Source organism: Nomascus leucogenys, chromosome 24 (assembly GCF_006542625.1).
Source record: "Nomascus leucogenys isolate Asia chromosome 24, Asia_NLE_v1, whole genome shotgun sequence".
Taxonomy (NCBI): Eukaryota; Metazoa; Chordata; class Mammalia; order Primates; family Hylobatidae; genus Nomascus; species Nomascus leucogenys.
Genome location: NC_044404.1, coordinates 11,828,053 through 11,847,407, shown reverse-complemented (window position 1 = coordinate 11,847,407; position 19,355 = coordinate 11,828,053). Strand labels below are relative to the sequence as shown.

Sequence of the window (19,355 nt, the reverse complement as noted above, 5' to 3'; positions counted from 1 at the left end):
TGTTGCCCAGGCTTGTCTCGAACTCCTAATCTCAAGTGATCCGCCCACCTTGGCCTCCCAAAGTGCTGTGATTACAGGTGTGACCCACCAGGCCCGGCCTAATTGTTACCGTTTTGGTGTGTGTCCCTCCAATTACACACAATTCACACATGTGAGCAAGCATATACTACTGTATGTAGAAAAGGGGGGCAATTTTATGTGGTAATACACATACCCCAAACTGGGATAATGATGTACATTACCATTTTGTGAACTAAGAATCATGTATTTTTTTTCTTGGAGACAGGGTCTTGCCCTGTCACCCAGGTTGGAGTGCAGTGGCTCAACCATAGCTCATGTGACACACCCTCAAACTCCTGGGCTCAAGTGATCCTCCTGTCTCAGCCTCCTGAGTAGCTCGGACTACAGGCACGTGCCACATACCCAGCTCCTTTTAAATTTTTGGTAGAGATGGGGTCTCACTATGTTGCCCAGGCTGCCCTGGCCTCTCTTAAGTGCTGGGATTACAGGTGTGAGCCACCATGCCCAGTGAGCTTTAGAAAGACTTCCAGGTCTTTCCAAAAACTTCAACTTATTAAAAGGATCAGAAGAATAAGCTGAATTTTTTGTTTTGGAGACAAAGTCTCTATCACCCGGGTAGTAGTGCAGTGGTGTGATCATAGCTCACTGCGGCCTCATCCTCCCAGGCTCAAGCGATCCTCCTGCTTCAGCCTCCTGAGTAGCTGAGACCACGCCACCAAGACCAGCCAATTTACCTTTTGTAGAGAGGGTTTTGCTATTGCCCAGACTGGTCCTGAACTCCTGGTCTCAAGTGACCCTCCCACTTTGGCCTCCCAAAATGCTGATTACAGGTTTGAACCACCAAGCCCGGCCCCTCCAATCTTACTATCATGTCCTTTTCTACCCTTATTGCCTTCTACATTGCAACCTTTTACATTGAACATGTGCCATGTCATGTGCTGTTCCGCTGCAGACCTTTTTTTTTTTTGAGACAGAATCTTGCTCTGTCACCCAGGCTGGAGTGCAGTGGTGTGATCTTGGCTCACTGCAAGCTCCACCTCCTGAGTTCATGCCATTCTCCTGCCTCAGCCTCCTGAGTAGCTGGGACTACAGGTGCCCGCCACCACATCTGGCTTTTTTTTTTTTTTTTTTTTTTTTTTTGTATTTTTAGTGGAGATGGGGTTTCACCGTGTTGGCCAGGATGGTCTCCATCTCCTGACCTTGTGATCCGCCCGCCTCAGCCTCTCAAAGTGCTGGGATTACAGGCATGAGCCACCGCGCCCGGCCACAGATCTTTACATTTGACACGAGGGTGCTAAAGAGCTCCGGATAGTTTCAAATTCCCTTTCTCTAGGCAAGGCAGCACACCTCCTCCTCCACATGGACGACTCCCCCTCAGTTCAGCCATTTAGTTACCTCCCACCTCAGCCTCTCAAGTAATCGGGACAACAGGCACGTGCCACCATGCTTGGCTTTTTAATCTTCTGTAGAGAGGGGGTCTTGCCATGTTGCCCAGGCTGGTCTCAAACTCCTGAGCTCAAGGGATTTGCCTGCCTCGGCCTCCCAAAGGTGCTTCTCCAGACCTTTGGAAAGTTAGCATTGAAATGATCAATGGATTCCTCCCTCCCATGCTTCTTTCTTAGTTGTTGACTGTGGCCCTCCTGATGATCTACCCAGTGGCCGAGTGGAGTACATGACAGGTCCTGAAGTGACCACCTACAAAGCTGTGATTCAGTACAGCTGTGAAGAGACCTTCTACACAATGCAAGTGAATGATGGTATGCAAATTTTTCAAAGTTGGGGGTGGGCAATAGTTGGAACTTGAGCCCCCATGGTCTGAAAATAAACTTTAACCAACATTTTTGGCTAAGGCTAGACAAAAGATTAAAAGCCACTTCTCCCATCCGCTAAGTGAAATATTATAGCTAAAGTGACTTTAATGTCAATTTGCAAAAATCTGAAAACAGATCTAGTAAATGACTACTACAAACACACAATATATTCCAAATGGTTTAATTTAACAAGTCAAAACCTTATCATTAAGCACTTGAGATCTTGATACATATTCAAGTTACACATCTAAAAGGTTTCCACTTTGCAAGCAAACATGGTAATGCAGAGACCTCCTATTTATGAAATCATGTAAAATGGTTGTTCAGACACCTCTATTTCCCACGGATGCTCAAGAATCAACATTTTTCAAGGGGGTATTCAAGCAAATGACAACCATCTTATACATGCAGTTAAACATTTTTGCTTTTCTAATGATTTGCAGGTAAATATGTGTGTGAGGCTGATGGATTCTGGACGAGCTCCAAAGGAGAAAAATCATTCCCAGTTTGTGAGCCTGGTAATGGATACATTTATACAAGAGATTGGTAATTGATGGAAAGTAGAACTGGGTAGGAGACAGTAAGGAGAGCTTTAGCTGTGGTAGGCAGAAATGTAACTTCAGCACTTGGCTCTTAGGCTAAGTTATTATTTCCAAATAGTATGTTCTCATTACCCCCTTTCCATATACAGAGGTTGTTAGGTGCCGACTGCATCAGTCATTTGATTATTTTTGACCTTATAACTAGACAAGCATAAAAAATTAAAAGATTTTTAGGCCGGGTGTGGCTCACGCCTGTAATCCCAGCACTTTGGGAGGCCAAGGCAGGTGGGTCACCTGAGGCCAGCCTGACCAGCATGGAGAAACCCCATCTCTAATAAAAATACAAAATTAGCCGGGTGTGGTGGTGCATGCCTGTAATCCCAGCTACTCGAGAGGCTGAGGCAGGAGAATTGCTTGAACCTGGGTGGTGGAGACTGTGGTGAGCCCAGATCCCACCATTACACTCTAGCCTGGGCAACAGTAGTGAAATTCCATATTAAAAAAAAAAAAAAAAAAAAAAAAGGATTTTTAAAATTATCTTGACCAATTTATACATTTATAAACACAAGTTCTTCTGTTGAGTTACTATTCTATGTTAAAATACTATTAAAACCCAAAGCTAATAATTTCCCAAGCAATTGTTTTCAACATCTAGTTTTTAAACATCAATGCAATCTGCCTTTTAATAGTACTTTTTTTTTTTTTTAGCCAGAATTGGCTCCAAAGATAATAGTTGAGTAGAATGATTTTTTTTTTGAGACAGAGTCTTGCTCTGTTGCCAGCTTGGAGTGCAGTGGCGCAATCTTGGCTCACTGCAACCTCCCCCTCTGTAGAATGATTTAAAAAAAACAAATCAGGACCGGGCACAGGGGCTCACGCCTGTAATCCCAGCACTTTGGGAGGCCAAGGCGGAAAGATCACGAGGTCAGGAGATCGAGACCATCTTGGCCAACACGGTGAAACTTCGTCTCTACTAAAACAAACAAACAAACAAACAAACAAACAAACAAAAAAACAAAAAATTAGCCTGATGTGGTGGCAGGCACCTGTAGTCCCAGCTACTCGGGAGGCTGAGGCAAGAGAATGGCGTGAACCTGGGAGGTGGAGCTTGCAGTGAGCCGAGATTGCACCACTGCACTCCAGCCTGGGCAACAGAGAGAGACTCTGTCTCAAAAAAAAAAAAAAAAAGAAAAAGAAAAAAAAAGTCAGCACTTTGGGAGGCTGAGGTGGGCAGATCACGAGGTCACGAGATCGAGACCATTCTGGCTAACACAGTGAAACCCCGTCTCTACTAAAAGTACAAAAGATTAGCCGGGTGTGGTGGCGGGCGCCTGTAGTCCCAGCTACTCGGGAGGCTGAGGCAGGAGAATGGCGTGAACCCGGGAGGCGGAGCTTGCAGTGAGCCGAGATTGCGCCACTGCACTCCAGCCTGGGCAACAGAGTGAGACTCTGTCTCAAAAAAAAAAAAAAAAAAAACCCAGAAAGATAGTAATATATTACCCTTGTGTTATTTGGCTCAAATTAGTTTTTTTTAAACCTGTATTTGGCCAACACAACGTCTGTAGGTTTTAATGCAAGGACACTACCACAACAGCAAACATATGCTACATTAATGGGCGTATTTAATTTGCAATAAAGATACAATAAAACTTAGTTTGGAAGAATCAACTAGACCAAAAATATAATTTTGGAACCCACAGGGTCCTAGCCACAACTGCAACATTCTAATTTCTAAAACATTTGTATGTTCAAAGGTAAAAGTAATTTTGCAAATCCTGATACTGACTTTAGTTCCTGCTTTCCTAGGATTACGTAAATACCCATTTTACAAGTAGGAAAACAATGAAAAGGTTATGTCCTTCTAATTCCTATGCACATCATCCAGTCCATCTGCTCAGACAATGCCTGCTTGCCCTGTTTTTCCTAATCTTTTTTTTTTTTTTTGAGATGGAGTTTTGCTCTTATAGCCCAGGCTAGAGTGCAGTGGTGTGACTTGGCTCACTGCAACCTCTGCCTCCCAGGTTCAAGCAATTCTGCCTCAGCCTCCCGAGTAGCTGGGATTACAGGTGCCCACCACCACGCCCGGCTAATTTTTGTATATGTAGTAGAGACAGGGTCTCACCATGTTGGCCAGGCTGGTCTCAAACTCCTGACCTCAGGTGATCCACCCAACTCAGCCTCCCAAAGTGCTGGGATTACAGTGTGACACCGCACCCGGCCAATTTTCCCTATCTTATAACCAAATTATTTTAGCAAAACAAAGTAACTTCTAAAAGTCAGTTTTCACTAATCTCATTTTCTGAGGAGCTAAGAAATACCAAAAGGTTTTATCAGGTGTTTGAACTGTGATGTTTTAAAATAGCCTCACTTGCCTGTATAGGTGGTCACCCACCAATTCATGTAATATAATTTTTGGTTGACATCAAATATATACTTCAAGGCAGTCATAATTTAAGAAAAACACGATTGACATTTTTACAAAGGCTCTCTACCTATCTGCTTCTTTCCCCAGTTTGTGGACTATCAGCCCGTACAACAGGAGGGCGTATATATGGAGGGCAAAAGGCAAAACCCGGTGATTTTCCTTGGCAAGTCCTGATATTAGGTGGAACCACAGCAGCAGGTGCACTTTTATATGACAACTGGGTCCTAACAGCTGCTCATGCCGTATATGAGCAAAAACATGATGCATCCTCCCTGGACATTCGAATGGGCGCCCTGAAGAGACTATCACCTCATTATATACAAGCCTGGGCTGAAGCTGTTTTTATACATGAAGGTTATACTCATGATGCTGGCTTTGACAATGACATAGCACTGATTAAACTGAATAACAAAGTTGTAATCAATAGCAACATCACGCCTATTTGTCTGCCAAGAAAAGAAGCTGAATCCTTTATGAGGACAGATGACATTGGAACTGCATCTGGATGGGGATTAACCCAAAGGGGTTTTCTTGCTAGAAATCTAATGTATGTCGACATACCAATTGTTGACCATCAAAAATGTACTGCTGCATATGAAAAGCCACCCTATCCAGTGGGAAGTGTAACTGCTAACATGCTTTGTGCTGGCTTAGAAAGTGGGGGCAAGGACAGCTGCAGAGGTGACAGCGGAGGGGCACTGGTGTTTCTAGATAGTGAAACACAGAGGTGGTTTGTGGGAGGAATAGTGTCCTGGGGTTCCATGAATTGTGGGGAAGCAGGTCAGTATGGAGTCTACACAAAAGTCATTAACTATATTCCCTGGATCGAGAACATAATAAATAATTTTTAACTTGCATGTCTGCAGTCAGTCAAGGATTCTTCATTTTTAGAAATGCCTGTGAAGACCTTGGCAGCAACGTGACCTGAGAAGCATTAATCATTACTGTGAACATGGCAGTTGTTGCTCCACCCAAAAAACAGACTCCAGGTGAGACTGCTGTCATTTCTCCACTTGCCAGTTTAATTCTAGCCTTACCCACTGACTCAAGGGGACATAAACCACGAGTGATAGTCACCTTTGCCAACCCAGTGTAATGTCACTGCTCAAATTACATTTCATTACCTTAAAAGGCCAGTCTCTTTTCATACTGGCTGTTGGCATTTCTGTAAACTGCCTGTCCATGCTCTTTGACTGTTTTTAAACTTGTTCTTAATGATCTCTATAAGTGCTTTATATATTATGGCAGTATTGATTGAGGAATAACCTTGAATCCCTTTTTTGGGTAGGTAGGTTGGAAACACTGATACTTCAGCCCAGGTATTGACTAAAATTTCCATGTTAAAAACCAATACCACAAAATGGTGGGATACAATTATTCACTTATCAAATTGTCAGACAAAAGGAACGTGAATAGTAGTATTATTTCACACTGTTAAAGACAACATAAACTTACCAAAGGACTATTTGGTAATACATTTTAAGCAAGACCAGGCATGTTCAGGGAGGGTGGCAGGCCATAGATTGGCAATACATTTCAAAAGTCCTTAAAAAGCATGCATAATCTTTGACCTAGCAATTCCAATGCTAAGAATTTATTTTAGCAGTAAGGATATTCCTAGCAATTGGAAATAACCTGAATAATATTCAAATTCAGAAGACTGAATCAAAACGTGGCATGATGAAAAATGGCATTAGAAATAAGTGGTGACATTATAGATAAATCTGTGTTTTTCCTCTTTACAATGAACATGAAATACTTGGGCACAGTGATGCCTAACAAAAGCACAGATCACACAATAGTTGAGTCAAGTACAGAACCCTAATACACACTTAGGGGCTACTTTGCTCATACTCAACAACAACAAAATCATTCTTACTATTACACATTATCTCTTGGATTACGGAGTAGTTAACTTCCTACTTTTTCCTACTAAGGACACAACTTAAGTGCTGATTTAACCTTAAAAATCTCATTTGATTTTAGCTGGCTATTCCCTCCTAAAAGGTTTTAATAGCTAACATTCAAGTTTTTCAGTCTAACTAAAAGTTACCATTCCATGTAAAAGCTTACTGTGAGTCTTGGCTTCATTTCTCTTGTGCATATAAAGTACAACTTCTTGAGACTCAATTTTTAAAGGTAACTTTCCAGCATCTGTATATCACATATAAAAAGAAATCGTGTTTTTCCAGTAAGACTCCAGACACTAAACTGTGGTGTCAAAAAAAAATTTTATTTAACTGGTTCAAAAAATTTTTTAGAATGAATGCATTTAGATGACCAAATAGATTTTTAAAAACAAATCTTTGCCAAATAGTTTAAGTACTTTTAAACTTCAAAATCTTTGTAGGGTAAAATAAATACCCGTATCTATGCAGTACCATAAACATGTTAATAAAAGGCTACTCAACAGTGAAAGCCTTCTATGACCAGTAACTGAAATTTACACAAGTGTAAAGAAGGGATTAAACCATGCCGTTGACAAGTTAACTTACCCCTGGGCTCCTTGAAGGCTTGTCAGTTTAGTCTTTGGAGGTCCCCGAGTACCATTTTAAGTGTTACCATGTTACTGCTGCTGAGTAATAGTGCAAGTGCTAAAATGCAAAATTCAGATGGTACAGGGTTTGGAAATCATGCAGATTTAGATGCAGAAAAAAAAAAATTTAAACAACTCAAGATCCCTTTACAGAGGAAACTGAATAATGAAACAATGTGGCGATTACAAGTCTAAAGGATGACTTCATTTATAAATGTTTAAAACATGTAACTTGCAAAATGACAAACCTATTTATCATAATCTAATTAGGTAAGGGCATTAGGTAAACTACCAACACAAATGTCACATTCTTCCAACTAGAAAATGAGCTCAACTCTCACAGAATTAGTTACAAAAAAGTACAACAGAGAATCAATGTTATTGCTTTTACATACTTAACAATGCATTGTGAGAGTCTGAGTTTTGTAAGCGATTTTATTCAACTTTATTCAAAATGTTACCACATTCCCCCACCTCCTGGAGGACAAAGCCCATTCCACTTAACACTTCCAGACAGACAACCCACCCTAATTCTTAAAGCTATCAGGCCTCTTAATGGATTTCAGGCACAAGATAATTTGTGGTTTCTTCTACTTTATCCCTACTGCAATTAATTCCACTTTTCAAATCCCAAACTAGGAAGGTGCTGATATTCCCTTTTCAATTGATATGCTTTGCTACAAAGCATTAGAAAATAATCAACATTTTTCCCACTCCCCCAGATAAGAATCTTTTTAGAAGGCATGACTTCCCAATGGAGATTTATACAGGCCATGTAAATAGAACATCACCCAAATGCACAGAGGCACTAAGAAAAAGCCGGAGGGTACTGCTTACCATTTTAGGTGCGGTCACCCAGACTTATTCAAAACTAGATTTCAAAAGAAAAAAAAAATTTTTCACTTTGGCCAATGCAAGAACAAATACCAATTAAGTCTGGGTATCAGGTGTCAATGCATGACAGGTGATGAATCCATTTGACTTGAGACAACTTTTCAAATAAGTTTATTTGAAGCAAAATAAACTACTGCCAAGAAACTTTATGAAAGTTCCATCTCAAAAGGGTCAAAAAAGGGGAATTAACTGCTATGAATTCTTTGCATTCAGGGCTGCAAAACAAAGACACATATTATTTAAATCAGTTTTATTTAAGAATTTCCAACAATGACAACTCTTATAAAAAGCATCCAAGCACAGGACACAGAACTGCAGCAAACAGCATTCTTATGGGTAGCTAACAGACATTAGAACTTCCACCCTTCTTTGAGACACCTGAGCTCACTGGTGAACTCTGCTTCAAGTCCTCCTGCAAAGCACACCACAAGCTCAGTCCATGTTCTCAGCCCATCAGCTTCAGTTCACATTGCCACACTTACATATCAGTAACAGAAGAGAACACACACCATACAGCATTCACAGCAGTTGACAAAGGGGTAGGGGGAGTACAAGTATCATTTCACTTAACACATTCAACTAATGTGGGTTATCTAAGAACAAAAACTCACTTAAAAGTCTTCCAACAGATGTGGATGTCCTTTGAATGCAAAAAACATTCGTACATTATTTGCTATCATTGCTCTCTGCACACGCTCTCACCAAAGCCACAGGATTGAGAGACACATCTCGCCAAGTTAAAAAATATCCATTATGCACCACCAAGTCTCTGCACGCGCTCTCTCCTTTTCTCGCTCATACTAGCCTTTCATGCCTCGGCACCACCATCAATCCCACACAAGGTTTCAAAAGTTCAGACAGCCTTCTGGTTCCATATCACAGCCTTGCGTTCATAGCGTTGATACGACTCCATGAAATAAAGAGTAGCGGATAAAAATGGGACACCCACCGTCAAAGACGCGGCCTGTGATGCGTGATGACGAATTCTTGAATGAGAAAGCATGTAGACAGAAGTATTCCTATGGCAGAATATTTACAGCACTACTTTCAATGAAGTGCTTCTTCCATAAACATTTGAAATGAGATGAACTGCAGAGATTAAATGAAGGCTTCATATTGTACTTTTGCATATGAGGGGAGACAAGTGTTAAAAAACAAAACAAAAGAACCAAACACTGTGACACCATGATCTCCTAAAAGGAGATTTCTTAAGGAAAAAAATCCATATGGTGGGGTTCAAATTAAAACAAGGGGTAAAGAATGTAGTTCTAATCAATGGTTTCCGTTTTGAACATGCAAAGAATTCACTTGACAAGTCCAGGGATAAAATATTACAGGAGAAACCTTTTGATATCAATTGTAGTGTGTTGGTTTACCAATCAGGCAAACAGCAGTTCACTTTCAACCACTCAATATTTCAACCTTTCATGTAACAAAACTTATAAAATTCCTTTAGCTCTTCCTTTTTCTAAAGAAAAATGTCAAAAATACTGCTGAATATACTCCACACTGAACAAAACAATTTTGAAAATTCTTAGTACATATGTATTTTACAATATACTTACCATGAGTTTAGAAAAATTTGAATTCCCACCATTCTATACCAACCAACCACAACCCTACTGTCTACATTCCCCAGCCAGAAGACTTAGAATCCATGCTTGAGCCAAAGCCTCCATTAAAACCACTGCCCGACCCTGCATTTGATGCTGATCCCCAACCAATTGCTGCACCAGAATTAGAACCACTATAAGAGTTATTTCCAGAACCGAAGGCCTGGTTTGGCTCCCTCTGCATGTTGCCTTGGCTTTGGTTATTACCCGATGGGCCTGACTGGTTCTGCTGGCTGGCTAACATGCCCATCATACCCCAACTGCTCTGTAGTGCTGCCTGGGCGGCAGCCATCATGGCTGGATTAATGCTGAACGCACCAAAGTTCATCCCACCACCCATATTACTACCTTGATTGTTTCCCAAACCAGCTCCACCCCCTCTGCTATTACCAAATCCACCCTGATTCCCAAAGCCACCTGGATTACCACCAAATCTTCCACTTCTTTCTAACTGTCTATTGCTATTGTGCTTAGGTTCGGCATTGGATATATGAACGCTGATTCCTTTAATGATCAAGTCCTCTCCACAAAGAGACTGCGCAATCTATAAGAAATAAGGGATGTAAACAAAGAAGATTAAACCATTGATTCATACATTTAAAGTAGCAACAAAACTTAGATTACAAGCATTAATTTATCTAAAGCCAGAGGAAAAATAAGCAATGAATGCTCATTTCATTTAAACCCCCAATACAGCTTAGTTTTATTAACAGCAGCAGTAATATTTCAGTCGATTTTCAAAAGACATAGGCTGGGCATGGTGGCTCATGCCTGTAATCTTAGCACTTTGGGAGGCCAAGGTGGGAGGACTGTGTAAGGCCAAGAGTTCAAGACTGTCCTGGCAGCCTGGACAATACAGGGAGACCCCACTTCTATCAAAAAAACCACAAAAAAGCCACATTAGCTGGGCGTAGTGGCATGCATCTGTCCTAGCTACTTGGGAGGCTGAAGCTGGAGGATCCTCCCCCTGGAGGCTGAGCCCAGGAGTTCTAGGGTGTAGTGAGCTATGATTACACCACTATGTTCCACCAGCCTGGGCAACAGAGTGAGACCCTGTCTCAAAATACTAATAAAAAAAAAGGGCCGGGAGCAGGCGCAGTGGCTCACGCCTGTAATCCCAGCACTTTGGGAGGCTGAGGGGGGTGGATCACCTGAGGTCAGGAGTCCAAGACCAGCCAGACCAAAACAGTGAAACCCCGTCTCTACTAAAGATACAAAAAACTGGCCAGGCGTGGTGGCTCATGCCTGTAATCCCAGCACTTTGGGAGGCTGAGATGGGCGGGTCACCTGAGGTCAGGAGTTCAAGACCAGCCTGGCCAACATGGTGAAACCCTGTCTCTACTAAAAGTACAAAAAAATTAGCTGGACGTGGTGGCAGGCGCCTGTAATCCCAGCTACTCGGGAGGCTGAGGCAAGAGAATCGCTTGAACCCGTGAGGCGGAGGTTGCAGCAAGCCGAGATCGAGCCATTGCACTCCAGCCTGGGCAACAAGAGCGAAACTCCGTCTCAAAAAAAAAAAAAAAAAAAAAAAAAGGTATATAACATTCCCAGGCTGGGCGCGGTGGCTCACGCTTGTAATGCCAGCACTTTGGGAGGCCGAGGCAGGCGGATCACGAGGTCAGGAGATCGAGACCACAGTGAAACCCCCTCTACTAAAAATACAAAAAATTAGCCGGGCGTGGTGGCGGGCGCCTGTAGTCCCAGCTACTCGGAGAGGCTGAGGCAGGAGAATGGCATGAACTCGGGAGGTGGAGCTAGCAGTGAGCCGAGATTGAGCCACTGCACTCCAGCCTGGGCAACAGAGCGAGACTCCGTCTCAAAAAAAAAAAAAAAAAAAATCCCAAATGCCACATACTGAAAATTATCTAAAGGTGTATTTACTTTTAGATTTCTTAAAAATGTTATATTTGTGATATCAGATACAGGTATCACAAACATCTAGGCCCATACGCCCTACGTCTTACAAGGTCAGAAAACTTAGCTAAGAATAGCAATTAGCTGGATGGGCAATGTTCAAGAGAAATTACCTAATTACCTGGGACATATTTTTTTTTTTGAGACAGAGTCTCGCTCTGTCACTGGGCTGGAGTGCAGTGGCGTGATCTCAGTTCACTGCCACCTCTGCCTCCTGGGATCAAGCGATTCCCCTGCCTCAGGCTCCAGAGTAGCTGGGACCACAGGCGTGCACCACCACACCGAGCTAATTTTTTTTTTTTTGTATTTTAATAGAGACAGGGTTTCACCATGTTGGCCAGGATGGTCTTGATCTCCTGACCTCGTGATCCGCCTGCCTCTGCCTCCCAAAGTGCTGGGATTATAAGCATGAGCCATCACGCCCGGCCGGGACATATTGTTAAGGAGAAAAATACCTGATCATCTGCAAATGTAACAAAGGCAAAGGCCCTGAATGGCTTGGGGATGAAGACATCCATCACATCCCCGTACTGAGAGAAGAACTCCCGCAGCTCATCCTCAGTCATGTCCTCTGTACAGCGCCCCACAAACACTTTTCTGCTTCTCAAAGGCTCATCTTGGCTTTGCTGATCAAATCAAAAGGAAGAAAAAAACTCAGAAATATGTTATGAACAATGCAAAAAGCATTAAGGTAAGGGATATAACAAAATCATTCTGCCTTGGATAGCAGTGAATCATTAAAAAGTAGACATACCCTTAATTTTTTCCATCAGCATTTCTTTTTCTTGTAAGGCTTCAGTGAAGAGTAACGTTTTAAGTTACCAAAGTACACAGTCATGCATCACATAATGATGGACATATGTTCTGAGACATACATCATGAGCCATTACACAATTTCATCATCGTGGCCAGGTGTGGTGGCTGACACCTGTAACCCAGCACTTTGAGAGGCCGAGGTGGGTGGATGACCTGAGGTCAGGAGTTCAAACCAGCCTGGTCAACATGGTGAAACCCCACCTCTACTAATACAAAAATTAGCCGGGTGTGGTGGCAGGCGCCTGTAATCCCAGCATCTTGGGAGGCTGAGGTAGGAGAATCACTTGAACCCAGAAGAGGAGTTGCAGTGAGCCAAGACTGCACCATTGCACTCTAGCCTGAGCAACAAGAGTTAAACACCATCTCAAAAAAAAAAAAAGGCCAGGCGGGGTGGCTCACACTTGTAATCCCAGCACTTTGGGAGGCCGAGATGGGTGGATCATGAGGTCAGGAGATCAAGACAATCCTGGCTAACACGGTGAAACCCCATCTCTACTAAAAATACAAAAAATTAGTCAGGCATGTTGGCGGGCACCTATAGTCCCAGCTACTTGGTAGGCTGAGGCAGGAGAATGATGTGAACCCGGGAGGCAGAGCTTACAGTGAGCTGAGACTGCACCACTGCATTCCAGCCCAGACGACAGAGTGAGACTCTGTCTCAAAAAAAAAAAAAAAAAAAAAAAAAAGGTCGTTGTGCAAACATCATATAAACCCAGATAGCATAGCCTACCCCACATCTAGGCTAGATGGTACAGCATATTGCTCCCAGGCCACAAACTTCCAAGTTACTGTACTCGACACTGTAGGCGACTGTAACATGATGGTAAGTATTTGTGTATCTAAACATAGAAAGGGTACAGTAAAAAACAGTGTTATAATCCTATGGGACCACTGCTGTACACATGGTCTGCTGCTGACTGATCAACTTTGCCATGTGATGCATGACTGTGTTTGGATTTGAGAAAATCAATAAATAAGCAATCTCTTGGCAAAGATGATGATGTTCCAAATAAGCAAATGTTATTTGTTTGCTTGGAAAAAGTTAGGTCTTTATAACAAGATTAATGTATGTATTCTGATTGTTTTTATGTTTTAACATATAACTATGTAAGAAACTATTAACTTGACAAATAACCTTTTCTCTTTTCCATCCATAGCAAAAAGAAAAGGAAGAACAAAATGAACAAAGGTTTAGTCTGGAGAAGTAATAAACTAAATATTTCAAACAAGCATAAAATATTCAGCATGCATTAAGGGCCAAAGATTTCAACAAGACAAAAGGATTTCACGAACACACCCTGCCACTATCTTTTCTAAGTGTGTTTAACATTTTATCTTACAATCCTCTAAGGAAGTTTGTTGGCAAAAATCCCCAAAGCACAGACTCAAGTACCTTAGAATTAGGAAGTTTACAGTCACACCATCGTCCATCTATCATATGTCGCTGTGACATTACTTTCACCTGTGTTTCATATTCCGTAAAACGAACAAAGCCAAATCCCTTCGAATGACCAGTCTTAAGATCTTTCTTGACCTACAAAGGATGATTTAAGTTTACTCTAAAAGTGCACATACTCACACACTCCATTCCCAAATCATAGTTCCTTAAAAAACAATTCGAATGGTTTCAACTGGATGCAGTGGCTTAAAACTTAAACCAAGTTAGTCTTAAGAGTAAAAACAAGGAGGTTAATATTGAATCCATACTGTGTTAACAATAGAGCAAAACTCACTTATATGACAGAAATGTTTTTGAGTTTTTAAAAAAAGAGGGATGGGGCCAGGCGCGGTGGCTCACACCTGTATTCCCACCGCTTTGGGATGCTGAGGAGGGTGGATCACTTGAGCACAGGAGTTCAGGACCAGCCTGGGCAACAGAGCAAAACCCTGTCACTACAAAAAATACAAAAATTGGCCAGACACGGTGGCTCACGCCGGTAATCCCAGCACTTTGGGAGGCCGAGGCGGGTGGATCACGAGGTCAGGAGATTGAGATCATCCTGGCTAACACGGTGAAACCCCGTTTCTACTAAAAATATATATAAAAAAAAAATTAGCCAGGCATGATGGCGTGCACCTGTAATCCCAGATACAGGAGGCTGAGACAGGAGAAATTGCTTAAACCCGGGAGGTGGAGGCTGCAGTGAGCCAAGATCGCGCCACTGCACTCCAGCCTGGGCAGCAAAGTGAGACTTGGTGTCCAAAAAAAAAATAGTAACAAGATTGTGGCTGGGCATGGTGGCTCAGCACACTGGGGTCGAGGCAGGAGGACAGTATGAGCCCAGGAGTTCGACACCAGAACCTAGGCGACACAGTGATATCCCGTCTGTATTTATACCAATAAATAAATGCTAGATGCTCACTCACTGGTAAAGAAAAACTGTTTGATGCAATCGAAGTTTACCTGAACCATAAGAACTTCTCCAAAGGTACTAAAATACTCTTTCAGGTCCTGTTCAGTTGTTTTCCATGGGAGACCCAACACTATTAAATCGGATGTTTTCTGGACTGCTCTTTTCACTTTCACTGCTGATGAAGCATCTGTCTCATCCATTTTTCTTTTGTTATCTAAATAAAACGAGCAAAAACCTTTTAGAAATCTTCACTTAGCACTTCTTTGAAAACACTACCTCCTACATCTAGAAATGAGAGCAAAAAGAAGACTCTAAGAAGAGTAAGACACTGAAAACTTGGCAAGAAGTGATGTTTGCTCTAGAGGACAGAATAAAGGCTTAAGTTTAGTGTCTGAGGTGCTTTTCTGGTGCAAATTCAGTGATTTCCAATTTTGTTTTTTGTAGTATTTCCAGATTACAATCTCTCCCTCTCAAAAGGTTTAACAAAAATAATTCTACTTCACTTTGACTTTAAATGTCAGCAACTTGTATCTCCTGACGAAGATTTAACTTTTCTTTCCTAAACATTCAACAACAAATACACAACTTTTGTAATAAAACAGAAAACCAGGCACAGTGGTGTGTATGCCTGTAAGTTCCAGCAACTCAGGAGGCTGAGGAGGAAGGATGACTTGAGTCCAGGAGTCTGAGGCTGTAGTGTGCCTATGAATAGCCACTGCAATACGCCTGGGCAACAGAGCAAGAGCCTCCATCTCTAATTTCAAAAGAGAAAAAGAAACCAAAAGTTTGGCTTACTTAAAAAAACATAATCGGCTGGGCGCGGTGGCTCACACCTGTAATCCCAGCACTTTGGGAGTCTGAGGCAGGTGGATCACAAGGTCAGGAGTTCAAGACCAGCCTGGCCAAGACGGTGAAACGCCATCTATACTAAAAATACAAAAAAAAAATTAGCCGGGCGTAGTGGCACTGTAGTCCCAGCTACTTGGGAGGCTGAGGCAGGAGAATCGCTTGAACCCAAGAGACGGAGGTTGCAGTGAGCCAAGATCGTGCCACTGCACTCCAGCCTGGGCGACAAGGGCGAGACTTCGTCTCAAATCAATCAATCAACCAATCAACCAATCAATCAATCAACCAACCAAAATACAAAAATTAACTGGGCGTGGTGACAGGCACCTGTAATCCCAGCTACTCAGGAGGCCAAGGCAGAGAATTGCTTGAACCTGGGAGGCAGAGGTTGCAGTGAGCCAAGATCGTGCCACTGCACTCCAGCCTGGGCGACAGAGCGAGACTCCGTCTCAAAAAAACAAACAAACGAACAACAACAACAACAAAAAACCCCCCAAATAACCTTAACCTTAGGTTATTTAGAAGAGAAAGGGAGATAATTTTTTTTTTTTTTTTTGAGACGGAGTCTCATTCTGTCACCCAGGCTGGAGTGCAGTGGTGCGATCTCCCCTCACTGCAACCTCTGCCTCCCGGGTTGAAGTGATTCTCCTGCCTCAGCCTCCCGAGTAGCTGGGATTACAGGTGTGAGCCACCGTGTCCGGCCTGGGGAGATAAATTCAATGACTTTAAATTTTTTTTGAGACGGTGTCTTGCTCTGCTGTCCAGGCTGGAGAGCAGTGGCACGATCTCAGCTTACTGCAATCTCCACCTCCCGGTTCAAGCAATTCTCCTGCCTCAGCCTCCCAAGTAACTGAGACTACAAGTGCGAACCACCACGCCTGGCTAATTTTTGTATTTTTAGTAGAGACGGGGTTTCACCATGTTGGCCAAGCTGGTCTTGAACTTTGGACCTCAGGTGATCTGCTCGTCTCAGCCTCCCAAAGTGCTGGGATTACAGATGTAAGCCATTGCACCCAGCCTGACATTTTAAATTTGAGTAAATATTAATCTACACACACTGGCTGAAGAAACAGCATACTAAAAATCCCGAGTTTACATTAATTTTTTTTTTGAGACGAAGTCTTGCTCTGTCACCCAGGTTGGAGTGCAGTGGCGCGACCTCAGCTCACTGTAATCTCTGCCTCCCAGGTTGAAGCGATTCTCCTGCCTCAGCCTCCAGAGTAGCTGCGACTACAGGCGCCTGCCACCACGCCAAGTTTTGTTTTCTTTTTTTTTGTTTTGAGACGGAGTTTCGCTCTTGTTGCCCAGGCTGGAGTGCAACAGCACAATCTCTGCTCACAGCAACCTCCGCCTCCCGGCTGAAGCAATTCTCCTGCCTCAGCCTCCTGAGTAGCTAGGATTACAGGCACCCACCACCACATCCAGCTATTTTGTGTTTTTGATAGAGATGGGGTTTCATCATGTTGGCCAGGCTGGTCTCAAACTCCTGATCTCAGGTGATCCACCTGCCTTGGCCTCCCAAAGTGCTGAGATTACAGGCGTGAGCCACCATGTCTAGCCCTAAAGTTTTTCTAGACGTGTAAAAGAGGGTCTTGCATACTGACCAAATTTGATGGACTTTGTTGCAATACCAAGTTATAATAAAAGGAACACACAGACAGATCAACTATTAACAGCACACTACTTCAAAATGCTGAAATTAGGTATTTCCTTGGCACACTTCTTAAACTTCATGCTTCCTTTTCTTAGATTTAGAACATCATTGATAAGAGGCAGAGAGAAGAATAAGACCAGAACCTCGAAATTGTAATTGGAACTGCACTAACTCACGATTTGGCTACTCCGTTTGTTCATTTAATGGAAAAAATGAACTCAGATTTGCTGAATGAATGACGTAAGACCAAAAGGACAATGATCAAATCCAAACACTGGAGCACTTCAGAAGAATCTATTTACAACAATGATTTAAGTGCAAAACATTCTTAGTAATTCCTTAAATTTATCATCAACTTGGCAAAGCTTATTCAGATATTTTTTAAATACATTGTTTTCTCTTTTAAAATGATCTACAATCCCCAGTTTCCATAAATTTAGACTCATGGTCTTCCAAACTTGTCTTAACAGTGAAGTTTAAGGAAATACTTAAGTTTCAGGAGACATTCTGCCACCAAGAGAGGCTAAGATCCATGGATGAGACACACACCTGAACACACCTCAGCACGATTACAAAAACCAAATGGTAACAAACCTTTCGGATAGTTGACAACATACACCAGATTTCCCCAGCCAGCATCTGGGGCATGCAGGATTCCTTCTACCAGCCGGACACCTCTCATACACTGAGACACTGGATTCCTGTAGCGAAGCCCACATGCCCCTGGAAACTGGGCTGTAACCGTGGACAGAAGCACCGTCCCATCGTCTTCCGATGGTATTTCAATGGGCTCATCGTTCTCATCTTCGGTTACCCGAATATATTCAGACATCTTTTACTTTTCCTAAAGGGAAGAGAGATATGAACAACATTCATGTCAGAGTAACTGTTTCCTTATAATGATAATATCCAAACCATGTTAGTGTCCTGACTTCCAGAAAAATTCTTGTCTGGATTCGTATATGCATTGGTTATCCCTGAAAAATGACGAGGTGAAGATAAGGGCAGTGGATTTCCTATCGTGATGCCTCACCAGTTCATTCATTCAAAAAACTTTCCCTGAAGGCTTATGATGCGTCAGGTACTGAAACTGTAACTGAGTCCAACGTGGCTTGCTGGTTACAAGCTGGGGTATGCAAGGGAACAATAAACAGTAGCTATTTTATGACAATCGGGTTAGTCCTTAAGTAATCCTGAAGGGGGGGGAGGAGCCTAACTGGTTGAGGCATGGGCGTGATGGGTCCAAGTCGATTTTCCTAAGCAAGCGATCCATCAGCTGAACCTGAAGACTGAATATGGGCAGTGAACCAGGTGTAAAGAACAGGAGAAAAGTTCCCCTCTGTTCCTCATTTTGGGGCTTCCGGGGGCTCTGCGAGCCCGAGCCACAAGGCCCGCAGCGACAGGTTCTGGCGGTGCCGTCCGTAGCCTCCCAGAAGCCCGCGCGTGCCAGCCGAGGGAGGAGTTTCTCGGCGCGGCCCGGGGTGGGGCGCAGGAGCACCAGGCCCAAGCTGGCAGTGTCCCTCGAAGTACAAAGTACCGAAGGCTCCGGCACTGTCCGGGTCCGGGGCCAACCTCCGCCTCAGGCTGCGCGGCACCGCGGGCCCCGCTCCCCGTTTCGGCGCCACCGGCCTCCTTGTGCCAGGACCTAACGACGCTCCCGCGCGAGCCCGCTCGGGCAGGACTAGGCCCGGTATCACGGCTCACTTCCCGGGGCAGGGGCCGAAGCCGCTGCGTCCGCCTCGGGCCGCCCCAATGCGGGAGCCAAGGCACCTACGGCGTCCTCAGTGAGAAGGCTCCGCGACTCACCCGCTAGGCCGCTGCTGGGAAGCCCGACAGGAACACCGAGGCAACGACGAACACAAGCACAGCCCAGCCACCGCTTCGCTCCCACAAAATGGCGCTAGGGCCGCCTCCTCCCCCCGCCCACCG

The 19,355-nt window shown here is 43.4% G+C and overlaps 2 protein-coding genes across 5 annotated transcripts in view; one reads left to right on the top strand and one right to left on the bottom strand.

Annotated features, from left to right (window-relative positions):
- The window catches only part of MASP2 (mannan binding lectin serine peptidase 2), a 21,731-nt gene extending 14,270 nt beyond the window's left edge, over positions 1-7,461 (top strand). The window contains exons 9-11 of the mRNA XM_030805215.1: positions 1,644-1,778; positions 2,276-2,350; positions 4,887-7,461. Of these exons, the coding sequence (XP_030661075.1) occupies positions 1,644-1,778; positions 2,276-2,350; positions 4,887-5,650 (974 nt within the window). The 3' untranslated portion in view covers positions 5,651-7,461. The remainder of the gene's footprint in view (positions 1-1,643; positions 1,779-2,275; positions 2,351-4,886) is intronic.
- Positions 6,120-19,355, bottom strand: TARDBP (TAR DNA binding protein). 4 transcript variants are annotated; one of them, XR_004028401.1, is made up of 9 exons: positions 19,233-19,355; positions 18,021-18,270; positions 14,977-15,140; positions 13,966-14,106; positions 12,212-12,382; positions 9,179-10,386; positions 8,173-8,444; positions 7,295-7,393; positions 6,120-6,953 (listed from the first exon to the last, which is right to left on the bottom strand). XR_004028401.1 is itself a non-coding variant. In XM_003274240.4 (6 exons), exons 2-6 carry the CDS (start codon positions 18,256-18,258, stop codon positions 9,856-9,858), a joined length of 1,245 nt encoding a protein of 414 aa, XP_003274288.1. In that variant the 5' UTR covers positions 18,259-18,270; positions 19,233-19,355; the 3' UTR covers positions 7,012-9,855. The 4 variants fall into 4 exon arrangements, 1 of the variants encoding a protein (XP_003274288.1); XR_004028400.1 differs by lacking the exons at positions 6,120-6,953; positions 8,173-8,444 and having other exon boundaries at positions 7,012-7,393; XR_004028399.1 differs by lacking the exon at positions 6,120-6,953 and having other exon boundaries at positions 7,014-8,444.